We start from the raw sequence: 27,125 nt of genomic DNA, 5'->3' as shown, positions 1-27,125 counted from the left end.
AAGTAAAAACAAATTGAGTCTTGTACAGAAAGTGCTGGGAACATTAACTATAGATACCAGTGCTATTTCTGTTTCCATATTTCAGCTGTTGGTATTTTCTCCTTTTTATGAAGCACTAAGATAGAACCATGACACTACATTTCAGATGGTTTTGAGATGGTGTGCTTAGCTTGGCACAACTTTTTATCAATTTTTAAACCCTTTCCCTTTATTTTAATTATATTTGCTATGTTCTCCAAATACTTAACATTCTATAATTGAGAGGTAATAGAAACATGACTTAAACAAACTAATTGACTAACATGTTAATGTCTGCTACATATTTACTCAAGCTATTTCAGAAAATAAAAACACTGATTTCATTTCCTTTCAAATCTTAGCAGTAGCAGGTCAGGGAAAAGCATTTCTCCTTCAGGATTAGTTATGGAATGGCTACTTCACAAATGCTTATGGTGTAGACACACACCAACTGCTGCTAGCATTGTCTATGCATCCCAATGCATTTACTCTGGAATCAAGACACTGAGCTTTGGTGGCTGCTTTTAACAGAGGAGGCATCTAAACAAAAAGGAGAAATTATTGCAAAACCTGTGTTACCTACTGCAGTCTAACTGAGAAATCAGAACCACGCCTCTTAGTTTCCTATAAACAGCTGTAATAGCAAAGCTGGTCATCTTCAGGAGTCTGCAATATGAACATTCATATTCATTCTTTTTATTTCTGCTTTAAAGGACTACAAAAGGAATGAAACAGAATGAAGAAGTTGTCTAAACCATTAAGATTTAGACTTGTACCTTTTGAAATTACTGAGAATATTTCTGTAGTTAAAACAGATCAGGACCTTTGGAAGAAAATCAAAGTGTGTATGTGTGTGTGTGGGGGGGGGGGGGGGAAGGAAAAAAAAAGAGTTAAATAGCTAAATAATATTAACAGAGATATAATAATTTGTATTTCTGGAGAAGTCAATTGATTGATTTATACACCAGATAGTGGCTTTCTGGGCTTGGTTTTCCCCTTCTCATTTTTATATTTGTGCCTTAACTCTGAAGGCTGAAGTCACAGTGCTCTCCTTCAGATCTGGGGGGGATTTATCTTCTTCAGTATTCTTTAATGGACATTATGGAATACCTTGTGTACGTGCTTCTATCTTATGAGGGCAGAGCTGCTTTAGACAGTGAGTTACAGCAGTACCTGTGTTTAACAACTAACCTAAATACTCACCTCTGGCATTCTCGGTGCTGTAATGCTAATTACACAAAATAAACAGAGATGAAATGAAGGCTGGGCATCCAATCCTTTTTCAAGATTTCATTTGGGATCCGAAACACAGCTGATGGGAGTGGGAATTACCACCATGTCCACATGCAAACCATGAAAAAGTGATTTTTTTTCTTTTTCTTTACACTGATAACTTGCAATTTAATGGTCATTTCAGACAAGGAACCAAGCTCACACACTGCTAACCCCACACCTGAGCTGGAGCTGGGTATCCCCTGGCTCCTCGGTCCTCCGGCGGTCCTCACGCATTCCCCCCGCCTCCACCCGGCTGAGAACGCAGAACGTTCTCCAAACTTCAGCCCCAAAGCCTGCCCCGTAGCGGGCCGGGCAGCGCGCCATCCCCCCGCAGGGGGCGGGCAGGGGGCGGAGCTCGGCGGGAGGGCTCGGCAGAGTCGAATCGAGACGGGCCGGGCAGCGTGGAGCTGGGGCCGCCTAGGGGGAGCTGCTGCACCTGATACACCGGGGCGGGAACTCAGCGAGAAGGGAGGGAGTGGCGCCGGCTGCCGCTTGCTGCCTGCCGCCTGCCAAAGCCGCTCCCCGCCGTTAGTCAGCGCTCCTCCCGCTTCTCCTGCCGGCTGCCGGGGCTGTGGCTCCTGTTCCCCTCGGGGCCGGCGGCAGCGCGTCCTCCCGCTCCTCCTCCCTCCTTCCCCCCGGCCCCATGGCTTCGTCCGGCAGCGGCATGGAAGAGGTGCGCGTCTCGGTGCTGACCCCTCTGAAGCTGGTGGGACTGGTGTGTATCTTCCTGGCGCTGTGCCTGGATCTGGGCGCCGTGCTGAGCCCCGCTTGGGTGACGGCGGACCACCAGTACTACCTGTCCCTTTGGGAGTCCTGCCGCAAGCCCGGAAACTTGGAGAGCTGGCTCTGCGAGTCCACGCTGCACAGCGGTGAGTGCGAGAGTGACACGCGGGTGTCCCCGGCCGCCTCCCGGTGCTCCGGCCCCACCCCGCCCGTGGGGACCTCGCCCGCGCCCGGGTGCCCCGCGGCACCCCCTGGCGCTCCGTTCTCGGCTGCTCGCCTTGGCTGCCTCCCTCTCCGGCCGCAACCTTTTGTCCCCTCTCTCCGGGCAGCCTTCCCGACCCCTGTGTCCGTGCTCGGTCTTCCATCCTCCTCTTCAGTCCCGACCGCTCTCCCCGCCCGGCTCCAGCCCGTTTCTCTGTCCTGCGAGTGAAGGGGAGGGCAGTGGAAATGGGCTTTGGACGTAACGTGCGCTGCTGAGGGCTCCGAGAGTCCATGTTCTGTTGTTTCTCCTCCCTGCGTGATAGTCTGGGGTTCAGCGGAGGTGTTAGCTCTGTGAGTGACGGAGGTGACTGATTCTGTATTTGCACGCGGCGGTTTGCACGAAAGGTCCCGACTTTAAGCCGGTTTGGGTTATTTTTCTGTGTCACCGTTGTTCTGAGAAGCTCAGGGGGATCAGAGGTTCTTACCATTCTATCCCCAACCCCCAGAGTCATTGGTCTTAGCTAGCTGGGGCTTCCCAAATATTAAAAAAAAAAAAATTGCTGTTATTTGTCCCGAATGAGGACATCTGGATTTTAGCTCTCTGCCAGCCGTCTTGATGTGCTCAAGTCTTTTTCTAGTGCATATTGCTTGATATTGTTCCTATCATCTTCTGTACTCCTCTTTTCTCTCACTACATTCTCTGTTTTGACTTCTTGATGCTCGGCCTTTCATGTGGCTGGACATATATATATATTTGTTAATGCCATTTCACCGTTACTTGGAGCACTTGAGGGGAAAAAAAAATACAAAAAGAAAACAGCATGTGGTATAAACAAGCTGCCTGTTGAATATTTTTCAGTGAATTCTTCTGTAGTTTGGTAATTGTTTCCATTTTCATGCCTTTTTTAATTTACTTTATGCCGATGGCAACTTCTGGAGTCCCGACAGAAGCACCACAAAGGCAACCTGTCTCCCCCCCCCACATGCATCTCTAAATCATCCCTTTGCATCACTGAACTCTGCAACTTCTGGTACGTTGCCCAGGGATGAGATGCTGGCTTTAGTAAGGGGCAGAGAGCTGCTTTTACCTTGACTTCTCTGAAATCCTGTTGTAGGCTCTATGGAATTGCAGTTCTCTACTGTGGTAGGAATAGTACATGTTCCTTTGCTCCTGTTCTTATTTTTTCTGCCATTGTGTAATGTTGGAGGTTTTGAATGTTGATTGGGGTTTTTGTTTTATATCACATAATGCCAAAACAAATTGTAAAGAAACGTCAGTTCCAATCAGTTACCCGGGCTGCTTCACAAACTTTGGAGAGCTTTCTTTTCTTCTCCAGCATAAATGGAAATTTATGTAGGAATGTTGGCTTCTGCGTGTCTCCTTAGCAACGTGAATCCTTTACCCCTTTTTTCTGTCTCCTGAAATAGTATCCCCTTGATTGCAGAAGGACTTTTCAGATGGTGTGAATGAAAACCTGCTTCCACTCTGACCCCCCTGCGCACACACCCTTTGTCGGGTCTCCCCCCCCCCAGTCCATCCCCCACTGCTCGTGAGTACACACAGACACAAAGTGGGACATGAAGAAAAGCAGGGCAGCTTATGGCACAGCATATACGGCAGCTGATCTCTCTGATTGCTTTGTTAGTTGCCTGTGTGCTCAGGGAAAGGTGGAGGATGAATCGGTGCAGACAGATGGAATAAAATGTAGTTTTGTAGGATGCTGTGTGGTGGAAATTTGCCCCCTCATGGTACTTTCTTCTGCCCTGCACTAAAATTTGACTCACTGAGTTGTGCTTGTTTTGCTTAGATACTTTCCAGTGTAGTGGAGCCAGGTTCCACAAGCTACTGGGGGAGAAGTGAGGGATTGTTTTATTTGAGGAGCCTGGAATAAGTTGTTCATTTTCCTCATGTTTGGCACACGATTCTACATTCTAAGGAGACCTGAAATATGAGAAACCACACTTTATGCTTTTGCTTTCTGGTGGTGTGTTATAATTCCCATTAGAGTCAAGGGAGAGAATCCCAGTAAGTTCACTGAGTTGGTTTGGGCTCTTGTTTGAGACCATTTTGTGTCCTTGCTTAATATTTTAAGTGCACTTTCCTCCTACATCAAAAATATAGCGAGTGGTATATTTTAAAGAGAGTGGAGAGCTCCCACAGGGAAAGCTCTTTTAGCTTGATACTAACGCAAGCGGCTTTGTAGCTAGCTAGCTGTGAAAAGCAGTAGCATACACAGGCAAAAGGCATCTTCCCCCATGGTTCTCAGAGATTTACTTCATCATCCCTTGAAGGAGAGCACCTCAAGTGGCTCCATCAAGGGCAAGCTCATGCTAGAAGCTGTTAAAGCACATTCAAGGTTTAATTAAAAATCTTTGTAATTAGATGTAGGACCCCTGACTGCTATCAAAAGGGCAGCCTGGTAGCACTGAGCAGAAGGGAAGGCACAATGTGATTACATTGGCTGTTATAGCTAGCAGGAAGTGATAATTCTCAGTTTTCCTTGAGCGTTGCTGGTGCTTGGAGTATTTTCTTCGTTTGCTGTTTTCAGGCCTTTTTTCTGTAGCTTACAAGCAATCCTTTGCTCTCATACTGCTTATAAAGTTGTGTAGGTGCTGTACAGGGTTATTGGTTCAAGTGTGTGACATGGCGAGTCAGATTAATTTTTAAAATCTTAAGATTATAAAAAAGCTCATCCTCATTTGCTTTCTTCTTTTCAAGTCTACGTGAAATACCAAATACTTTTTTTTTTTTTTTTTTTTTCTTTCTTGTGATTACAATAACTGGGAGGGTGTTCATGCATATGCCTCTCTCCTTTATGAAATTCTAGAAGTCTCCCTAATATGAGCTTCAGGAGCTGAAGATTTGACGGAGTTGCTGGTGTGGAGAGCTTCGTGGTAAAATCTTGAGATCCAGTGTTGCTGCTCTGCAGTTTCACCAGCTGTCTTTGGGCATAAAATTATTTTCTCTGATTAATGCTTAAATTGGCCTCATGCACAAGTTGTCTTTAATCCTGCTGTGTTTTAAACCCACATGCTAAACTGGAAAACTTACAGTGCTTTGTGTCATTGAACAAAATTTGCTTTAAACCTAATTTGAAGTGTATTAAGTCTGATATGCAGTGGTTCATTTACGGATTTATCAGGAGCTAAGAGTTATGATGAAAGTTCTTGTCTATATCAGCATCTGTTTAAAATTAAATATATCTTTGCTGAACTGCATGGTGAATCTATGCCTGTACAGGTAGTTGCCTTATATTTGCAGAATAAATAATAATAGATTTGAATTTATGCAATTCAGTGTACCCATTATAATTTTCTAAATCTAAGATTTGTCAGCATGATGTAGATTCCATAGAGTCTGATCTGTCAGGTATGTGTTGTATTTTAGATTAGATACATAGATATTCATAAAAAAGAATGGCTCCTTATGAAGCATTTCAGTTTCAGTGGAAATAGCACATATAAAAATATATTTGACTGAATGCCAATAGCCAGTATGAAACCCTCCTGATTTATGGGGGACATATGACTTTGTTACTTAAGAATCTGTGTTTTTATGTAGCACTTGGTTTTCTTTAAGAGTATTACGTTATTTAAAAACTATCCATCCATGGCTATTTGAAAATTAAAACACTCTCAAAGAAATAAGTGTAGCCAGGTCCCTGTGCATATTCAAGCTTAGTGGTACACTGACCATACATGCAAGCTTAATTTACAGCTTAGAGCTGTAAAACAAGTCAAGCTTTGGGCTTATAATTCTGTTCTAATTTGTTCTTAAACATAAACAAAAATCAGAGGCTGCTCCTTTGGTAGCACTTGAAGAGGTTTAACCTTAATTATACCTTAGATGCAGATATCAGAATTAACATGGCTCAGTGGTCTTAGATGGTATCTGCTTGTTTTGAATCTAAACAGTTGTTCCAAGGGAAAATTGCTAGCTTAAAAGCAGCTTCCACGTTAGAAGATGTGGATCATTGCTCAGAGTTGATCTTGACACATTTGTAAAAATCTTAGCAAGTCTGATAGTTTGCTATAAAATAGCATAAGAAGAACAGATGTAATTTTACTAGGTCTGAAGAATGTAGCTCATACAATGTAAAGAGGAATTAATAAAGCGTTCATTTTAGTTTTGAAAACTGTGATCAGTCATTTTTCCATGTTACTCTTATTAATCATCGCTGACACTTTATCTGATGATAGGTATAAAATCAAAAGCCGTAATACCTCCACTCTTCACCTAAGACCCTGAGCAAGCTGCTCTAGCTTTGAAGTTGAGTCTGCCATGGAGACTGGCTCTGCTTTCCACAGGGAGATGGATTACATGACCTACAGAGGTCCTTTCCAACCTGATTCATCCTGTGACTCTGTGATGACTGATAACTCTGTTTATGCCTCGTGTTTGTCTGACTCCTTAAATGTGTTCAAAACACCTTGAATTTGTTAGTTACCTCTCAATTAGCTTAAATAAAGTACTTTAAAGTACGCTTCCTCTTTTGTAAATGGACTGCTTGTTTTAGACAACCCAAGATTTGAGTAGTTTCAAACCACCCAAGGCCACGCTTTGTGAGAGTAACGGGTCTAAGACTTCTGTATAGTAGCCTAGACCTCTCAGTATGTGTATGGGAACTGTAGAGTCACAGCCTGAACCACTGATTGATCACCTGAGGCAAGGACTGAGTCAGCCGTGGGAGCACAGGTGAAGGCAATTCCAACCAGGCTGCACCCCCTCCTAGACCCCATTTAAGGGCTGACCACCACTGGGGAAGGATCTCTTTCTAGAGATTCCTCCTTTTTGGAGTTTTTCACCGCAAGCTTAGATTCTCAGATATGGGTAAGCATTCTCCCTTGATTCTTTCTTTTCCGCCATGATAATCTTTCCAACTATAATACCTGTGAAGTACCATCCTTACCATGATACTCTTCCAACTGTACAAGTATGACATCTCCCACTTCAGCCACCCTGTAAGTTGTCTTTATTAAGAACTCTTGCACCAGTACATTGAGAGAAGTTTCTTATATGAGGGAGATTACAAGTGATTTAAATGTTTGAGGAGACTTTATGCTTAGAATCATAGGATCATAGAATCACCAAGGTTGGAAAAGACCTTCAAGATCATCCAGTCCAACCGTTCACCTATTCCCAGTAGCTCCCACTAAACCATGTCCCTCAACACAACATCCAGCCTTTAGAATCAAGTGTAGAGCAACTTTGCCTCTGTTACTGATTTGTGGCCAGAGATGACTGCATAAGGTTCAAGGTAACAAGCTGTAAAAGGTAAAGTCTATCCAGCTGTCATGCTTTATGTGTTTTAACTTGTTCCAGTTCTACAATACAGAGACCATCGTTTTGATGGAAAGTGCTCTGAACTGTTTTAAACACTAATTGTTTCTTTTTTTTTTTTTTTTTTATAAGGAACAACACAATGAATTTTGAAAATTGCAACAGATTGCTAGTTGGTTTGAAGAACATTGGTAATTGTGGGAGATAGTTATGCTTCTGTTACAACACAGAGTATAATTCTTCCTTCTTCAGATTACTAAAATGTAGTAGTGTATATGGATGAGGTCGGAAAATGTGAGCTTTACTTGAAAAGCTTGTATAACGCATCTCCCACACATCTCTCCTAATGACACCGTTCTAAGACTTCTAGTGTTTTGTGTTGTTCTTGGAGTTGTGGGTGTGTGTGTTTTGTGCTTTTTTTTTTTTTTTTCACTCTCCTTGAGTGAATGAATATCCAGTAATTCAAATGGCGTAGTAGCAAGCTAATTTCAGAGTGCCATGTATCCAAGGGAAGAAATACCTATGCATATGTTGTGTTATTCTGTGAATGAATTATAGGTTGTTACAATTTTCTGTAATGCTGCACTAATCTTGAAGTTATCTGTTGGCAGAAGAGATGTGCAATGCATGTTGCCTTTAAATAATAAAATGAAGATCTTTATAATGGCAGCACTTGACTCTATTTGGAGACGTACTTCACTTAGAGTTTTACTTGGTGATTTTTAGAATTACAAGCAGGTTATGACTCAGAAAGAGAGGAGCTATCCTAAAACCTCCTGAAGCGTATATTTTGTATAAATAAGCAATGTAATCCTTAATCTTCAGGAGATATGTCTGTCAGTGAGCAGAGGAGCAAGCACCTGCTATGTTTAAAGTCTCTCATACATCTGTAACCCCTCAGGCATTAGGCCATCTTGTCTTGAAAATCTGTCTCCTTTGCACAACAGCAGCAGCAGCAGAGATGGTTACCATATTTTTATTGCTTTTGTTGTTCAGTTTGACCTCCTCCAGGGTCTAAGCACAAAGCTTGCCATGGTGTCAAAGCTTGTGAACTTTGAGTCCAGTAATCTCAGTGCCACACACACACACTGTGTAACACAGCAGCTGAACAGAAACGTCAGATGAATGCAGTGCATATTTCATGCAGATCTACTGTAGAGACCATCCTGAGAACCTGGGTCTATATCTGCTTTGTGTGCTACTGACTTCTCTGGGAACCCAAATGTCCCCTGCTTGCTCAGTGGCATCCTGAGGTAGAAGACATAGAGCTCTGCTGGGCATTGGAAGGTGGATGGAGAGTTGCCTGCACTGCTGCCATTGTTCCCCAACAGATCTACATAAGCAGTGGTGTTGTTTAAAATGCTTCCTGTAACATGTCATGTATCTGCACAATGGATGTTTGTTCTGGACCCTGGTCTAGCAAGTGCTTCCCAGTCTGAGGAAGCTAGATAATGGAGCAGCCTCTTGGGAGGGTCATTCCAACAGGCTGCTCCCTAACCTGGAATAGAGCCAGCCTCTCCCTCTGATCAGTTACCTTGCTCTGCCTAAGAGTAGAACGAGAAACAGTGTTGTGTTCCTCCCACTCAGATGCTAGGTGATTGCTGAGGACTTTTCCCTCAAAGCTGGGAGAATCTGGGCTTCCTTGTTGTAAGGTCAGGACAGATCAGTTAATGTAAGACTGACTTTAAAGCAAGGCACAAGTTCACCTTCCCTCACATTTGTTTGCTCGCACATCTTGTAGATCTTGTTTATATTTTTTCTAGCTTGGTTCTAGAAGATGGGAGAAGAGAGTGGTTTCAGTCAAACATAGTAGTTACAAATTCTTCTAGGAAATGGAAACAGAAGTTTAAGTCCAGAAATTGGGAAAAGATGTGTTGTTTCTGAAAATTCCTCTAGCCCCTACGATGTGGTTGATGCCATGTCCCTGGAGACTTTCAAGGTGAGGCTGGATCAGGTCATGAGCAACCTGATCTATCTGTAATGTCCCTGTTCATTATAGGAGAGTTGAACTTGGATGATCCTCAGAGGTCCCTTCCAACTCTAAGGATTCTGTGATTCCATATTGCAATTGAGGAGTCACTTGCCATTCTTTCATTAGTATTCTGTGTCTCAGTAAGATACAGGTATCCCTGATTCTGCACCAGTTAGCTGTTTTCGGACACATCTGTGCATAGTCATTTTTTTTTCTTTGGCTCTACATGGCTTTCCACTCAGCATCAGAAGCATTAAACCATCCTGCAAGCTTCTTGTACCGTAAATTGAAAGCGGCTGATGCCTTATGTAGAACTTCTGAATTATCCTTAGGAGGCACTTAAGGATTTTGGCAGCCAGCTTAAAATACTCAAATTTCTGTTTGGATGTTGCCAAAATCCTGATGAATTAGATGTGGAAAAACTCACTGTTAAGCCCACCTGTGTTGTGCAAGACTCGTGGTATCTACGGCTTTGTGTGCAGATAAAGACCAAGTTCTAAGATATTAGCACGGTACATCAATCTTCTATTGAAAAAGAAGCAGAAAACTGTTTTGGCGCTTCCCTGGACAGCTTCTTTTTATGTATGAGACCTCATATAGTTTATCACATGTTTAAATTCACGCTAACATCACAAGTAGAGGACTGTCTTGATGACGTGTCTGAGTTTTGTGTTAAGAAATGAATGCACTCAGCCACAGCTGGCTGGTTGCCACAGCTCTGCCTAGTAGTAACTGCATGGACAATTTTCATACTTGAGAAAATGCAAAAGATAAAGTGCCTCTGGGCAGCAACTGGTAATGATAAAAATACTATGCAAAATGTCAAAGAGTAAAAAAAAGAGTTACTGTTATTTTGTACAAGGCTTTGCTGTGGAAGGTTGTGGCCAGAGCAACTTAATGGGAATTTAGTATGGATCCTGCCAGAAAGTGCTTCTCGTTGTGTGCAGAAGTGAAGACTGCAGACACTCAGTGAGCTAGCTGTACTTGTGTTTGCTGTACAAAAGTGGAGGAATAGAGACTTTGGACTTTCAGGTTTAGCTGTTTTGCCCTTCATGCTTTCAGCAGCCAAATGAATTCTTTTCCCTTGCACTTTTTTTTTTGTTTGTTTGTTTTTGAACATTAGGTAAAAGCAGAATTCATCTGACCATCACCTTTTTTTAAACAAACAAAAACAATTTTTTTACATGCCAAGTGAGCTTCCAAAGAGTTGGCTTCTTTGTAGATGCAATAATTTTGTGTAAGATCTTAATCATTACTGAAGTGTCTTTTTTTTAAATTTCAGTATTTTGACTGAATATGATGGAGTTTCACCTACAGAGGTTAACATCTTAGCACTAAAATACATCTGTTGATGCTGGAAAAAAGAGCATCATGCAACAAATATAGTTTTAGAAACTAGATTCTCCCTTGACTTTTTATATGACCATCTCACTTTTAAAACTTTTGTTAGCTATCTGATAGTTGAGTTGATTATTGTTGATTACCTTAAAAATAATTCTGAATGTGAAGCAATTGGGAATATTGTTGCAATCTTATTTGATTTAGCTGATGTGATATTCAGTGGATTATATTCCTGATGCATGGGTACCTCAACTTCTGATTTACTTGACGCATACTTAAGTGCTATAATACAATTTACAGGAATGTGTATTGATTGAGAGCAGGCTAAGTTGAAGCTTTGCGATGAGTCAGGAAACAGACTTTAGAGTGTTTTAGGGTTTTTCATTTGTTTTCTTTTTTTTTTTCTCAACAAACAAAGGTTTTATTTTGTGTTATAAGGTCTTTGATTACTTCCAGTTTGTAACAAATGTGTACTTTCTTCAGCCTCTTGTGAGGAGAGGACTGTGGAGAACCTCTATTGAAAGAATTGAGTCATTGATTTTTAAGAGATGCGTTCCCTTTACTTGCGCTTCCTGATAGAACCATATGTACTAAATACTTCTCATGTTCCAACAATATGTTTTTACTTCTAAAACCTCTTACCATGGAATACCACATACAGGGAATATTTAACTTTTCGAGAATTCACCAAAAATATAGTAACTGTGATTATGCTAACTGTTTGTCTTGCTCTTTCTTATGTTAACAAATGATCTTTTTTAATAAACAATGTAAAACTTAGAGGTTTTTTCTATCTTTTTATGACTTTTTTCTGATTTTAACATGGTACCAAAGTACTGTTTGGCCCAAGAAATAGCACATATAGAGCTGCTTCTAATTAAAACTGAATATACTGTCAAAGCTTTAGGTCATTTCATTTGGAGGGACGAAGAGAGGAAAAATCCCATCTTTCAGTGTGAAAATTAATGTGGTTTCCATACTAAGAAACAGGTAGAATTTCCCAAAGAGGTGCAATCAGTCTGTATTTATAAAAGAGCACTTAATTATGTTTGAACAATTAACTGAAATGTAATCATATACAAGAATATTTTTTACTCAAGATAGTAGTTTTTATGAATTTTATACCATATGGGTTTTGATGTACAAAGTACCTGGGTTCAGATTTACATACATATGCAAAAACAGAGATCCACATCCTTAAACTAACAGGCAATCTGTTAAAATAACAATTATGCAGATGTTATCATCACCATCAGAACTGAGGTATGTGTTTCCTATGGTATTATGGTATTCACATTGTAATGCTTTATGGGCAGTGCAGAGCAGTTTTTATATATTGAGATTCTGCCCCTTTACTGTGTTCTCATGAGAACCCACTTGAAGTAATGCATCCAGTTCTGGGTCCTCCAACACAAGAAGTATATGGAATTGTTGGAGCAGGTCCAGAGGAGGGCCGCAAAGGTGGTCAGAGGGCTGAAGCACCTCCCCTCTATGAGGACAAGCTGGGAGAGCTGCGGCTCTTCAGCCTGGAGAAGAGAAAGCTCTGAAGAGACCTTCTAGAGGCCTTTCAGTACCTGAAGGGTCCTATGGGAAAGCTGGGGAGGGACTTTTTACGAGGGTATGTAGCAACAGGACAAGGGGAAAAGGTTTTAAACTGGGAGAGGGTAGATTTAGACTAGATATTAGGAAGAAATTTTTTACTGTGAGGGTGATGAGACCCTGGAACAGGTTGCCCAGTGAAGTTGCGGATGCCCCCTCCCTGGATGCATTCAGGGCCAGTCTGGATGTGACTTTGAGCAACCTGGTCTGTGGGAAGTGTCCCATCCAACCTAAAACATTCTATGAGTCTATAAATTGAGGCTTTTCTTAAGAAATGTCTTGAATCCTTTTACATCTTAAAAGATGCTTTAAAATAATAATAATAAAAAGACTCTGGTTGTTCAGACTGCTTAAATCCTGAAAATCAAAAGAATTCAATTTAAAAGTATTGTTTCTGCGGGTGCAAAACAACAAAGCAACTTAATTTTGGCATGTCTGCATCTTTTACTATCTAAACACTTTTTAAACATTTGTGGCAGTGAAATTTTACTGGTTACTGGCATTTTTCTTAGATAGTTGTTGCACAGTGAAAAATATTTGTGAGTTCTTGAAGTGTTAAAATATTGCATGTTTTGAATCCAGAAGACTGATAATGATCATCTCTGAAGTCCCATTTTGCTCATTTTCACGCACATTTTTTTTAATCTCTGTATGAACTGAACTGCTGAGTCTTTAGAAGTGAGTACAGTAGCTTGTTTGCAAGGTTTTCTCTTGCTCAGAAATGGTGCAACCATATTTTGAATGCCTTTTAAGTAGGCTGATGATGGTTGTGTTATGTGTACTGGTAACACCATGTAAAGGAAAAATATGCTATTCTCATTTTGATGCTGGACAGTCTGAGGAAACTACTGATATTTAGGATATCTGATATGTAGGAAAGTGTGATTGCTGTGTTCATTTTGTTATAGCTAACTTATCTTAGAGGGTGTTCTTCCTTCAGAGGTGGAGATCCAATTGTCTTTGTATGTTTCTTTTCTTTTGCATTAGCAAAAAGAAATGTTAGGTAGAAAGTCCTTGCAGAAAGAAGGTGTTACTTAATGGAACCTAAGTTTTGCTTTGTCACCAGCTCTGATGGCTTTCAGAATTGAAAGTTAAGGTGTTTCTGAGACTACAAAGAGTTTTAAGTGTACAGTTTCATGGTCGGTAATATAGGAAAGCTCAGTCTAGTATTATTCATGCAGTAATGTCTGACTGGAATTACTTCTACAGTGTTCTTTAAACAGAATCCTCTGTTGCAGTTCTACATAAAGGTTGGCAGCATTGTGTGCTCCTGTGAATGGAAGTTGGAACTACAGGGGAAAAAAAAGAAGCCAATTCTAGACATTTTGGCCCAGAACACAATGTTAAATACCTAATTCTCAGTAGTGTGGAACATAACTTCATATTGGTCCTCTTGCCAACATCAATGATGAGGTTCTCTTATTCCAGGAACTAATTTTGTTTGACTAAGTCATTTCTCTTTTAGTTGAGTGCGTAGGTGTTTTTTGACACTGGTTTGTGCTTTTACCTCCCACATCTTACTATAGTAAGGTAGCTTATTTTTTAACCTTTCTAAAATCCATTGATATGTCTGTTCTGGGAACTAAATTATATTCTAACCTCTTGCTTCCATCATCTTTGCCTTAGTTATTTTTACTTGATTGGTGATCTTGCTTTGGGAAGCAGTAGCGTACTCAAAGGTTTTCCCATTTATTTACTACTCTCAACTTGCATGTATTTTATTTGCGTTAGACTTGGCATGTGGTCAATGTGAAGATAACATTTAACATTTTATTATTTGTTGTGTCTTTCAAAAATGTTGGGCTTTTAGTTTTCCCATCTGGCACTTTGACTTACCACTTTTCTATGCCTTTTAACTTTGGGACAGAATGGATTTGTCTAGTCTTTATATCTGTGCAATTCTTAAGTGCAGGGATCTCTTTCATGGTGTTCCAAAATGGTCTGTTCTGTTTATTTATTTCTCTATTTTTATATCCATAGCACACTCTGATATTGGAGAAATACAGTCTAAATCATCACTGAACTAACTCCTTAGTGTTTTTGAAGTATCATGTCAGTGTTAAACACCACTTCTCATAGAATTCCAATCCATAACTAAAATCATATTTTCACCCACCAAGAGTAAAGCAGCAGGACATATTTTTAAAGTAAAAGAGGGGAGATTTAGATTAGATCCAAGGAAGAAATTCCACCACCACAGGGAAGCTGTGGCTACTTCATCCTTGGAGGTGCTCAAGGTCAGGTTGGATTGGACCCTGAACAGTCTGGTGGGTTGGAGCTAGGTGGGCTTTAAGGTCCTTCCCATGCAAAGCCTTTCTGTGATGCTATGACATACAGCAAACTGCTGTTTTAGATTGCATGCTGAAAGTAGGAGAATGAAGGATTGTATCCAGCCTTGGCCAAATAACAAAACAAGGAGTAAATGTTCTTGGAGGCCGAATACTTATTGTTTATTAATACTATAATTACTATGTCTAGAAAAAAACGGACAAGGAAAAAGAAAATAAGTGTGTACTCAAGCACACGTGTAAAGTAACTGTCTCTTTTAGAAATGCTTTTCTATCTCTTTAATTCAGTTTCTTCATTTCTCCCTTTTATCCTTTTTCATATAGCACGCAGTGGCTTTTTGTGATTATAGCTGCAAATCTTCCATTTCCAGAGCCCACAGCTGCACTGTAGGTATCTTCAGCAGATTAGGTCCCTGTTGAAGCAAGCTGTACTATTCGTTGATTATGTTTTTTTTTTTTTTGTTTTTAATTTTAAACACAGAATTTTGATCTTCTCAAAAAAAGAATGTGGATTTTTATTGCTGTTGTTCTTAGTAACCTTAAAATCTCTTCATTTATTCTGAGAATAATTAATCTTGTTATTTACTTTGAACTATGTAACACGTTTAGCCATTTCATTCTGATCACTGTATGCATGATAGTACTTTCAAAGTAATGAGATGATCCATTGGTCCTTTTCTCATAAGCTGATTATGGATCTTCTTCCTTAAAGTAAAAAAAAATAGTAGTGATGAGTAATAAATAGTAATTGGATTCCTTTTCTTGAAGCCCACGATTGCAGGGAAACAGGGTCTTAAGAGAACTGCAAAGAGAGGGAGCACAAACATGTGCTTCTCTAAGGCCTTACAGAATCTTTTAAGCTAGACATTCTGTAGATCCATGGTGGTCATCTGCTTACAAATTGATTTTGCTTTTATATTATCTGAGACTTCAAGGACGTTCATAACTACATCCATAATGCGTGAAAATAGCTAGCAAATACACAGGGTTCGATCAAGAAGTTGCTTTTGGGGGAAGAAAAGTAAAATTGACACTTCAGAATGGATTTCAGATTTGACTCGGTGCAGGTAATGAACATTACTGCCTTTATAAGGGCTTAACATCCATTTTTATTAGTATTGAAAATGATTTATTTTCCCTTTCCTTTATCATCTTCTTCCTATAGTTTTGTTATTACTTGGCCTTGCTGCCTCTGCGGTGGCATGTGTCCATGATCAGCCTTTGCATTTCCCTTCCTATGCCACCCCAGTCAGCTCAAGCAGAGGTTTGACTTTCGCTCTGTTCTCTGAGAAAGTTACAGCACTTAGCTGGGGTCAGCTAACGCATGCTGACTGATTCTGGCCCAGCTTCTATTTCTCATTCTAAATTGGGCAAAACCAAGCTACCAAATTATTCAGTCTTCCTCAAGCTAAAATCCCAGTGAGGCCAACTAAGTCTTGAAAATGTGTGGGAGGTTGCGGCACTTTACTCTTGAATCACATCTGTTGTATAAAGGTGTTTTGCTAATTAGAAAGAAAGAAATCCAAAGTGTAGCTGTGTATTTACCCAAGCTTTGGTGCAGGCTCTCTGTGTTCTTTGTATTCTGATGTTCATCCCCAAGCCCGTGGGCTCGTTTTGCTGCAACTGACTTATATTTTTCTTTCTCTCTTTTCCACACAGACTGGCAGATAGCTACTCTTGCTCTGCTGTTGGGTGGTGCTGCCATCATTCTCATAGCTTTCCTGGTTGGCCTGATCTCTATTTGTGTGGGATCTCGGAGACGATTCTACAGACCAGTTGCAGTCATGCTCTTTGCTGCAGGTAAGCAGTTTACCAGCACTATAATTAAAATTTCACGAGGGCAGTTTACTTTTGCAAAAGATGATGTTTCTGGTTCTGTATACTGATTCAGAGACACTTGGTTTACTTCTTTAAGTCCTAAGGGGCTTTTTGAGGATACTATTTTTGCAAGGTATTAATCAGTTTTGCAATTGCACTATCTCAAAGTTCAAAAACATTTATTGGCATTTAATTTTGTGTCTGGTGAATACATGCAGCAGGGGAAACTATGGCTGATAAACCCATTTAAGTACCATTTTTAGTATATGACTTTGTATAGCTGCATGGCCCCAATCTTATTCTTCATCCAAAGCCTTTTCTGGAATTTTAGCATTCTTCCTTTTACAGTTTTAAAGCGGAAAAACAACTGCTTGGAAGTGAACTCTTGAAGCCATTAATGTAAAAATAAATATGTTGCAAGGTGTTTATGTATGCCTCTGTACTGCTGGAGAACTTTATTTCATTGTGTCATTTTGTTTCCTTAGTTGTTAATTTAACAAACTGTCACCCTGTGGTCCCTGTTTGGCTTTTAAGAACATCAGGGTGGAACAGTTTATCTAGACTGTTGCAAAATCTTCAGGGAGACTTATACATCCTAATTGTCTGTGACACTGTTTCAGTGAGGTATAATTACAATATCAAATCATCTCCTTTCATGGATTCTGGTGTTCTAGGGCTTAGGCAGCACGGATGTTTCTATTTCTCCCGAGATTCACCAGGAAAGGTGTGCCTTCATCCTGTCGCTCACATCCGCATGGGAGCTAGCAGCTTAAGCCCCTTTTGATAGTCCATAATGAAGGGATTGAAAAAACCTAGTCTTCAGGACATATTTGAAAAAGCCACTTACAGGGATATGAAAAAATAAAAACTAGGCGTGTGAAGGGCATTCTGGAATGAAAGGAAGCTCTAGGGAAGACTCCTGCTGCCCCCTGCTGTTTTTCTTAGTTTGACTGAACCACAGCATTTTGAGATGCACTTTTATTTGTTCACGGAATATAAGTAGGTTATATTTTATTCACTTTGAGAAAAAGAGCACAGACTAGGATCAGATTCTCTGAACAGAAATTGTATTTTTTTTTTTTGCTCTGTTTGTTGCATTGCTGAGCTGGTTGAATAAATAAAGGCGCTAATGCCATTACTTTCAAAAATTAACATTAATTTTGACATTATAAAACATGTTGGGTGTTTAACTTTCAAGGAAATGGGATTCTTGAATTTATGTAGGTGTTTCTTATTTGTTTTTTTATTTATCATTACGTGTAGTAATTTAGTAGTTGTTCAGGTATGCACCGTTCTTGCCATATCTCTCAGTTAGTGGGTAGTTGGTACTGGGAGGAGTTGAGGGGGAAGAGCAAAGGAAAAATCTTACTATTTGGCCTATAGCTTAGTTTTTAGTCCTGTGCATAAAATTATTTCTAGTCTATTAAGAATGAAGAGGCAGAGGCAGAGATTTAGAGTCCTAGAATATCCCAAGTTAGAAGGGACCCACGAGGACCACCAAGTCCAACTTCTGGCTCCATAAAGGACTACCCAAAATCCAAATCCTGTGTCTTATAGTGTAGTCCAGATGGTCCTTGAACTCCAACACGTGGGGCTGCAACCACTGCCCTGGATAGCTTGCAGGGCCTGGCAATCTGCTAAAGAACCTTTTCCTAATCTCCAACCTGACCCTCCCTGATACAGCTGGTCACTGGAGAAATTAGATTTGTGAGCTGTAGCTCACAAGTTGTGTTCACTACTCTCTTTGCCTTTATGTATATGTACACATGTGCATGCATTTTAAATTGTTATGTCCTGAAGTTTGTTAGAGGAAGAGAGATGATGAGGTTAAGACAGCCTGTTTTGTTCTTCTTCATCATCTGGCAAATCTGAGATGAATTACGTGGGGATTTGGTGCTGACATTGATGCTGTTCATTTTCTATGGATTTTATGTTTCTTTTCAGATACTTTTAGAGATGAATATGGACTGACATGTCTTGAAAGAATCAGAAGGATAGTCCACTGCTGAAGTTAAAGAGAAGGTCAAGGTTGCAGGACATTAGTTGTGCCTTATGCAACTGTATGTAGGTTCAAGCCTCTATCCATGTTTTTTACAGAACATCTGTGAAGGTAGAAAACTCTGTTCTGTGAACTTACAAAATATTTTGTGTTACCACTGTGGCTGATTAAGAATTCATCTCTGCGTGCTTCTACTGGTGCCTGATAGGAGGATACTGTCTGGAGATATTAATGGCATTTGTGGAAAAGAACGAAAGTGGCCTCCAGTCATTTTAGAATCCAAGCAATTCACTCTAGACATTTTTCTTCTAGTTTCAGTGCATCTTTTTAAAATTTTGTTTTTTATCTTAGTTTCAGGTTTTAGTTAGTGACTTCGTAGGTAAGGAAGGCAAATGAGTTACCAGACCTGGAAGAGATGATGGTGATAAAGTCAAGATACTGAGAATAAGTCAGCAAATAACCAACAGAAGTGTATGTTTAAACCATGCACTATCAGCTCTCTGTAACTGGGAGAGGAACAGGAATACTTCAAGTAATGGGAAAATGTGGAGCATACAGAGGCAGAGTTGCAGGACACTTTTGCATGGAGCTACCTTGGGTTCAGTGGGGTTTGTAGACATTATCTCACTGCTAGCTGTTACTATCTCATGGTGGCTTGTGTCAGTGTGTTGTGTGAAGACCAAAAATCAGTCTTAATTGAGCTGGTAGGCTGTGTGTCCTCATATAGCTCTGTTTTGTTTTGTTTTGTTTTGTTTTGTAGGGACCTAATTAGATTATATACTTGCTGGGGTATCAAAGTGCTCCTGATTCAAACTGTCCCTGAGAGCTGCATTCTCAAAGTACTATGTCCAGTCTTTTACACATGTCAGTGTAGGGAGTCTCATGATGTGGTTACCAAATGAATGCCAACAGAGTCAAAGTTTAAGAATAGAAAGAAAGCATGTAATTGTTGAGAGTCCTTAAAAGCAACTAAAAAAGTAAATTTAAAAGGTGTTTGTGTTCATGCACTATATTCTAACAGTGCTTTTTGAGAAGCTGCAGAGCTTGTGTTCTCTCTGTCTTAATAATTTTTCTCCTTCTCAGCCCATTATGACCCAACTTTACTGACTGGGAGGTAATGAAATTTCGTATGGATGACTTATGTCAAAACAATTTCATTACCTTTTATGATTAGGTCTTAGAAAAAGAACCTTTGGGGTCAGTAAGCTTTTAACACATTTCACAGGGTGTTCTTACGTATAAGCTGGAAAAATGATGGTTAAGTGAAAGTGTGGGTGAGGGATTAGATGAATGACAAGCAGATAATATTTGGAAAATACTTAAAGAACATGTCTTTATATTCTGACAGGAAATGAGAGCACAGTTCTGCTTGATTAACTCTTGAGTTCTGTGCTGTTATTTATATTTATAAGGCTGTGAAACATAGAATAACAGTATACTTGCCGAGCTTACTCTTACAATGAAGCTACAAAAACTGCAGTTATATTGGAGAGCAGAATTTGATTGTGAAGAAGTGGCAGAGTGCTCTGAACAATTAAGGTGAAGGAAGTAGTTAAGTTGCTACAAGAAGGCAGAAAGAATGACAGCATCAAAGAAATAAGTTGACAGGATATTGACAGGATACTCTAGGTCATGTGGCCCAACCTCATTGTTGAAGCAGAATAATCACTAACATTTGATCTGTTAACTTTGCTTTATCTTGACCAGTCTTAAAGAACTCAAAGAATAAGATTGTGTAACCCCTTCAAGTACGTTGTCCTACTGTCACACTTGCCTCCATATGTTGTTTTTCTTTTTCCTGATACCCATCATGAATGTCTGAAACTGAATTTCACATCCATTGCCAATATCCTGGGTTTCCTGGCACTACAAAAAGCTTTGTTTCTCTATCTTTGCAGCTGCATTTGAAGGTAGATGTAGGCTGCTGTGAAATTGTTCCTTTGTCTCCTCTTCATGTATCTAAATAAAACTAGTGCCTTCATCTCCCTCCTAAGGGTGATTTGCTGCAGGCTTCAATCATTTTGTCAGATTTTTGAACCCTAGCTCTTGGCTGGTGAATCTGTGCTGCCTACAGATTGCCTCGTTGTTCTGCCAGTGTTTGGAGGTACACTCCGTATTTCTAAGGTTTGAAGTGAGGCTGACCAGCCTATAATTCTGTAAATTTTTTACTTCTAATCAATTTGAAACACAGGCACAACTTTAACCTTTTTTTCCAGTCATTGCGAATATCTCCGAATCGCTGTTGAGTTTTGTATAGGTGAGAGAAGCTTCACAATTGCAATGACCATCGCTTTCATCACACTTATGTCGGGCCCATCCATCCCCGTAGACAGGTAACTGCTGAGTGTCCTAATTCTTCCCAAATCTTCCACAACCCTTGGAGATCTTGGGGAAGGTTTCATGTTTTTACTGTCTGTCATTAGACTGGCTTTTCTTTCCATCATTGGATGAATATGTTCAGAATTTCATTTTGCAATTAATGCACCTGTGGAAATTCTTAACTTTTTTTTTGTCATTTCCCAGCTTTATGTTGAGCTCCAGCTGGGCTTCAGCTTTCCTGGTTTTGTATCTGTGCATCAAAACTATGCTTTTATATTTCCCACTCATTGTCAAGCTTTGTTTCCTGTTCATGTATGCTCCTTTCTTACATGTTCATTGAAAAACTACTTGCTCGGTCAGCTGGACCTCCTGATGAAATTCCTCATCTTCCTGTGTAGTAGGGTGGCCTGTTCTAAGCTAGCACTATTTTAAAAATCAGCATGAATAACCCCTCCCTTTCTCTTTGTGCTCCTTCCCAGTTAATTGTACAGGATTGTATTAAGTACAAAAACTTCCTGTACAGTAGTTTCTTGTCTGTTAATCCTCGAAAATGCAGCACCCATTGGTTTTTAATAAAGCATATGTGAATGAAAGAATGGTCGAGAGTAGCTGAGAAATACCTGAATTTCTTACTAATACCACGATTTTCATAAGTAGGGACTAATTGAAAAGAGGCTTTATAAGCAAGTCTGTTAAACATTTTAACAAAGGAAAAAAAAGAATACTTTCCTAGTTTTAAATGATTTGTTGTGGGTTTTTTTGGTATGTTTAATATGATGAGTGTGTATATTTCATGTAAATAGAGTAAAACTATTATTCTTGTTCCTGTACGATTCTCTTGCAGTTGTCATTACTTTAGCCATAAAAATCGGTCTAAACTTGAAATGAATAGTCTGTTCAAAGAAGAACAAGAAAGAGTTTTAAAGTGGATTTTTTCTTTAAAAATTTATTTTGCAGCCTTTTTTTCTACAGGAAAGAACCAATGTTTCTCAAGAAGTGTAATACCCATACATTCCATAGGAAACAGGTCAATGTAGCATGGAGTCCATTTAAATTCACTGAAAGCAAATCACTAGTTGCAGGCGTTGACTTTAACATCTTTTTGGATCTTACAGGCCATTTTTCATAACTTACTGTCTTCTTGTGGTCTTTTTCCACTTTATAGGGAGTATCAAAGGTAGGACACTAAATTAGTGCAAAGTGACAGCAGTGTTATACAGTGTGGTTGTTTCTGCCTACCTGTTCTTACCAACACTTTAAATTTTTTTCATGAGTGTAGATGAACTAATAGTAGCAAAAGCAGGAAACCTCATCAAATATGTCAGAACCATCTGTCGTAGCTGTTGCTCCTTAAGTCACAAGTTCTTTTGGTGTAACCACTCTTCTGCTTTGTTTTGACGAGTCCAGCCTATAGAATAAAATTCCATATGCTTCTCATATTAGATTGAGGAAAAGTAGAGAGTTTCCTTGGTTGAAACTTGATAGATACATGCACACTGAGGGCAATTTCTGTATTGACCCAGCCAAGGTGCTGCAGCCCCTGTTCAGGAGGCCATTAGTGAACTTTTACCCATTCGTCTGAGGAAATCCTCTTTGACTTTGAATGGTCTTAAAGATGCTTCTAAAAGTGAACATATGTTGAAGTGTTTTGGGGTGTGATGATACTCTCATTATACAGAATTAGAATATGTAATCTTTTCATAAGAGTAGGAGCTTTCTCTGGTATGTGCTGTCAAAAGTTCTCCAGTACTGTACAGTATTTTGTGAGCTGGCAAGCAAAAATTATATTAAAATGAAATAATGGAAAGTAACACTTCAATAACTCTGGGATTAAAAAAAAAAAAAAAAAAAATCCTGTGGATTTTGGTACCCATATCAGAAAATCCAAACATTGTTCAGTTTGTCAGTCCCAAGGAGGAGTCCAAAGACTAGTCTGTAAGCTAACTGGCTGCTAGGCAGGGATGAATTTCCAGTGTGTGTTTTATGCAGTGTTATCAGTGTATGTAATCAGTACTAAAAGTCCTCTCCCCCTTGCAGTCCCCATCCTGAGGATAGGAGAGCATTAGGCTCCAGGTGTGTAATGGATGGTGACAGTTTGACAGCACTAAATAGGGCATGTGGGAATTAAAACAAAAATGATGGTTTTCAGGTGTGCAAAATGTTCAACCAACAGGAGAATATAATTAACATTATTTTCCTGTGGTTTCCCTGTGTAATTTCAAAAGGGCTTCTGTAGGCCCAGTGGTCTTATTCTTTGCTGTCCACTGGCTTTATAAAAATTCTATAAAGAGTGATTGTTCTTTGTAAAATACCTTGCAAACTCTTTAACAAAATAAATAAATAAAAGACGTTCCCAATCAATGTTAATACTGTCATTATGGCATTATGTTACACACTACTGAACTTTCATTAGAATACATCCCAGGTCTGCAAATGCTTAAGCATGTGCTCTGTTTTGTGGGTGCGCTCATCCTGAGCGCATCAGAGGGATGGCAGTCTGTAGGGGAAATCTTGTGCTGAAGTCTTCATAATTTGGTTGTGCTAAATGCTAGAAGGGAGCCAGATCTTGAATTTGAAGGTTAAAAAAAAAGTTTTTATGTGTTCCTGGGATGGTTAGTCATTTGTAGATGGCTGAACTAGAAGCTGGGAGAATCGCTGAATCATTTGTCTTGTTCTCGTACTTCAAAATAAGTATAATTTTCAGCTGCTTACTCTGGAGACTGCTGTCCCAATTATGCTGTCAGCAGTATGCCTGACTTTAAAAGAGAATGGGCACCAATGAAGCTGAATTCTTTGTATGAAAATTAGGGTTCTTCATCTGCATTTTCCCTTTCAGGTTACTTTGTGCTATTTTGATGTAACGCAATAGCCAAGATGCTGAATTTCTCTGCAGATGTGTGGATCAAGTTGCATGAGATCTGGCACTCAGAGACAGTGATGTAGAAACTAATGGTTTTTAAGCTTTTTCATGCCTTGGATTTGATCTGTTTTATTAACTTTTTTTAGCATGAAACATCTCTGACCCGCCCTCTAAATTCATAATACAAGGAAATGCTTTGCAAGTGGGAAGTTTAGTGATTGATCAAACTTTATGGATTCCTTGGTATTCTGTGCAGTAATATCATTAATTCTGATTACACTACACAGTAATGCATGTGAAATAGGTAATTTGGTGAGCCTCCACTGAACATAAATATGGATCACCTACTGCAATTAATTACTGTTAGATGAAGTAAATGATTTGATTCTGAGCTTTATTTCTTAATACTCATTTGTTCTTGCTTCTCACTGTTTTGACTTGGTTTTAATAGGATTGGAACAAGAGATTTTAGATTTGTTGCTACAGAAGGAATAATGTTTCCAGGCCAAAATACAATGAAGAGAGACAGAAAAGAATTGGAAAAAATTGTTTTCACTATTTATTTACCAGACACCTGATGGATTGTTTTCATAGCATAACAATAATATTTTTTCATCATCAGAGGAATATGCAAGACCTGCTCGGTTCTTCGGATGAAGTAAAGGTTGCGTATGTGATGTATATGGATATTATATATATGCATACATATGTGTGTATGCATAAATATGTAGTACTCAAAAAGGGCAGTACTTACTACACAGAACTGCACCAAGAACATTTGGAAATGCAAATTTTGGTTTTGTGGTAGTTTTATGGAAATGTATTAAGGCCTCTTCTGACATCTGATTTGTTTCTCTTTCAGTTGTTCTTCAGGTGTGCAGCTTAGTCCTCTACCCAATCAAGTTCATCGAAACAGTCAGCTTGAAAATATACCATGAGTTCAACTGGGGCTATGGCCTGGCTTGGGGTGCAACTATATTTTCATTTGGGGGTGCCATTCTTTATTGTCTGAACCCTAAGAACTATGAAGACTATTACTAGAATCATTTAATGAAAAGAAAAATACCAGAAGGATTACCCCCATCTTTTCTAACTCACTGTTTTTTTAGAACACTCGTGGAGCACCAGTCTGCTCTGTTGATAAAATAGCCTTTGCCTTTTGGGTGTGAACACTGTAACCAGCTTTTACAACCATTTAGAAGAACTGCAAACACTAGGATTGTTGATCTTACTTAGGCAGATGCTGCAAGCTGCTGATACATAAGCTTTGTTTTTCCTGACAACAAGCAAAGGATCTACATGACAGCGATCATTGTGAGAAATTTAGTAGGAATGTGAATGCAAGGCCAGCATCTGCTTTTGCCTTCAGGGGAGCAGCTGGTGTAGGCTCCATTTAGAAGTTTCCCTGTATCATAGAGGATTCAAATGTCTGATAAGCAGGCAATGGCATCTTGTACAATAGGCTGTGTTGGCCTCTTGTTACTTGCTCAGAAAAGCTCTTAAGGAATTAGTTGCGAGTGACTGTGTCCAGGGCAGTGAATGTAACTGGTTAATGGCTTGTCTAATATCTGCATTCAGCAGTCTTCTGGGAGAAGTAAAACAGCTACACAGAGAGGATTTCATGAATCGACATCACCATGCCAGCTGTAGCAGATTGTTGAAGGAAGTCCAAACCCAGAGACATGTGCTTCTGACTGTGTGGTTGGAAGTTGTCTCAATTCTTCAGTATTTTGTTGAGGGGGGGAGAGCGGGGGTGGAGATAGGGGGGAGAACAAAAAGAGCTTATATGTCCCTAAGGCATCTGAAATGCATGAATGAATTGCAGTTTTCCTAAGGACTCATTTAACTTCTGAGCAGCATTATGAAAAAATGCATATGGAACAAGTTTGATTATATTTTTGGAAGGTATTAGTATAAGCAAGTATATATAATACATATATAAATTCAGAGGAAGAAAGAGAATTATCTTTAAATTGTAATAGGAGCTGTGGTGCAGTGGTTAAAATACTAACGTACACATTCTTCGGGGTCTTAGACCAGTACCCACAGTCATGATTGGTGTTACAAAATAAACCTAAAATAATTTGTCTTCTGTATATGCCCTTGTACAGACTCTGTTATGGGAAATGCATAAAAGTTCATTTCTACTAAAGTAGAAGTGGATGAAATAACTACTTTCTATTCCATATGTAATTCTGTATTTAATAAAAATTGTAAAAAAAAAAAAAAAAAAAAAAAAAATGTTACAAGGAAGAAAAACTACCATTTGAAAAAATAAAATCTAGTTAGATTGCAAGTGTTTCTGATAATCAAGAATATAGCCAAGGCCCAATCACATCCATATTACAATATTAGCGCTGCAGGAGCTGATCTCGTGTTTTTAAAGGCTGGGTTTATAATGGACTGGCTGATGATTGTGTATCTAATTACTCCTTGCTTGGTATGCTTCCCACTTAAACATCCACAGACTGTACCCACCAAATGGAACCCAAGTTAAAGTAGAGAGAACTTCTATGTGAATTTAATCAGCATCACTTTTATTTTTGTTTACGATTTCCTTCTTTTCGTATTTTCAAATTTAATTATGAACATATTTTTATACAATTCTAATCTTCAGAAATGACTATTTTTTAATGGAGAAATTTAAAGTATATTCTATGTGGGCCTCTGCACAAGCAGATATGCTGCTGTTGCTTGTCCACCTCTGCACAAACGGTTTTGCTGGTTCCAGGGAAAAGGCTGCCGATTGCCTTGATGTTAAGAATGCGTTTGCAGTGTTGATGTTTGTGCCGCAGTGCCCAGAGAGCAGAGGATCTGTAGGGACCGTGCTACCCCAGGACTGCCTCTCAGAAGCTGTTCTCAAACTGCTGCTGCCGTGTGGAGGTGATTTTTAAGATGTGGTGCCTCTTGGGAGTTAAGTCTTTACTATCACAGCAGAATATTCTGTATCAGCACTCCTGAACCAGTGGTGGTTAATTAGATTAGGCAGAGCAAAACGATAGCTGCATTTAGGAGGGATTGTATGGCAATGCCTAAGGAGAAAAGAAGATGGGAGGGAAAAATATGTCCACTTATTTTGCAGGCACCAGAGAGCATTCATAACTCTGCTCTTCCTGAGGCTGACTTAAGGCAGATAATCAGTATACAGTAAACTATATCTTTCTGAACAGCTGTGTAGTTGTGCTGTTACTTAGCAGCACAGAAAGTATTGTAGATTGGCGTGGGAGTTAGGCTGACATAGAGAAGCCCACTGTGAGAAGATCGCTGTACCTTTCTAGGAGAGCGGTGTTTTGGTGCCAGTGTAGCACAGTACTATGCCTATTCTGGCAGGAAGTTACTGTGCTTAACTCGTATCGCATCTTCTAATTTATCAGATAGTGGTTTTTTTTTAAAATGTAGAATTTGAGTGAAATCAAGCGTCAGCCTTAAGG

The 27,125-nt window shown here is 39.6% G+C and overlaps 1 protein-coding gene across 1 annotated transcript; it reads left to right on the top strand.

Annotated features, from left to right (window-relative positions):
- The first annotated feature begins 1,819 nt into the window (after window positions 1–1,819).
- On the top strand, window positions 1,820–26,461 carry TMEM47 (transmembrane protein 47). The gene is made up of 3 exons (XM_042866360.1): window positions 1,820–2,162; window positions 16,358–16,498; window positions 24,557–26,461. The coding sequence occupies exons 1-3, from the start codon at window positions 1,937–1,939 to the stop codon at window positions 24,733–24,735; spliced, it is 546 nt and encodes a 181-aa protein (XP_042722294.1). The 5' UTR covers window positions 1,820–1,936; the 3' UTR covers window positions 24,736–26,461.
- The last annotated feature ends 664 nt before the right edge of the window (window positions 26,462–27,125 follow it).

Source organism: Lagopus leucura, unplaced genomic scaffold (assembly GCF_019238085.1).
Source record: "Lagopus leucura isolate 7727_CA_CO unplaced genomic scaffold, USGS_WTPT01 Super-Scaffold_100001, whole genome shotgun sequence".
NCBI lineage: Eukaryota > Metazoa > Chordata > Aves > Galliformes > Phasianidae > Lagopus > Lagopus leucura.
The sequence above is the reverse complement of the archived record's forward strand: the minus strand, read 5'-3'. Positions and strand labels throughout refer to the sequence as shown.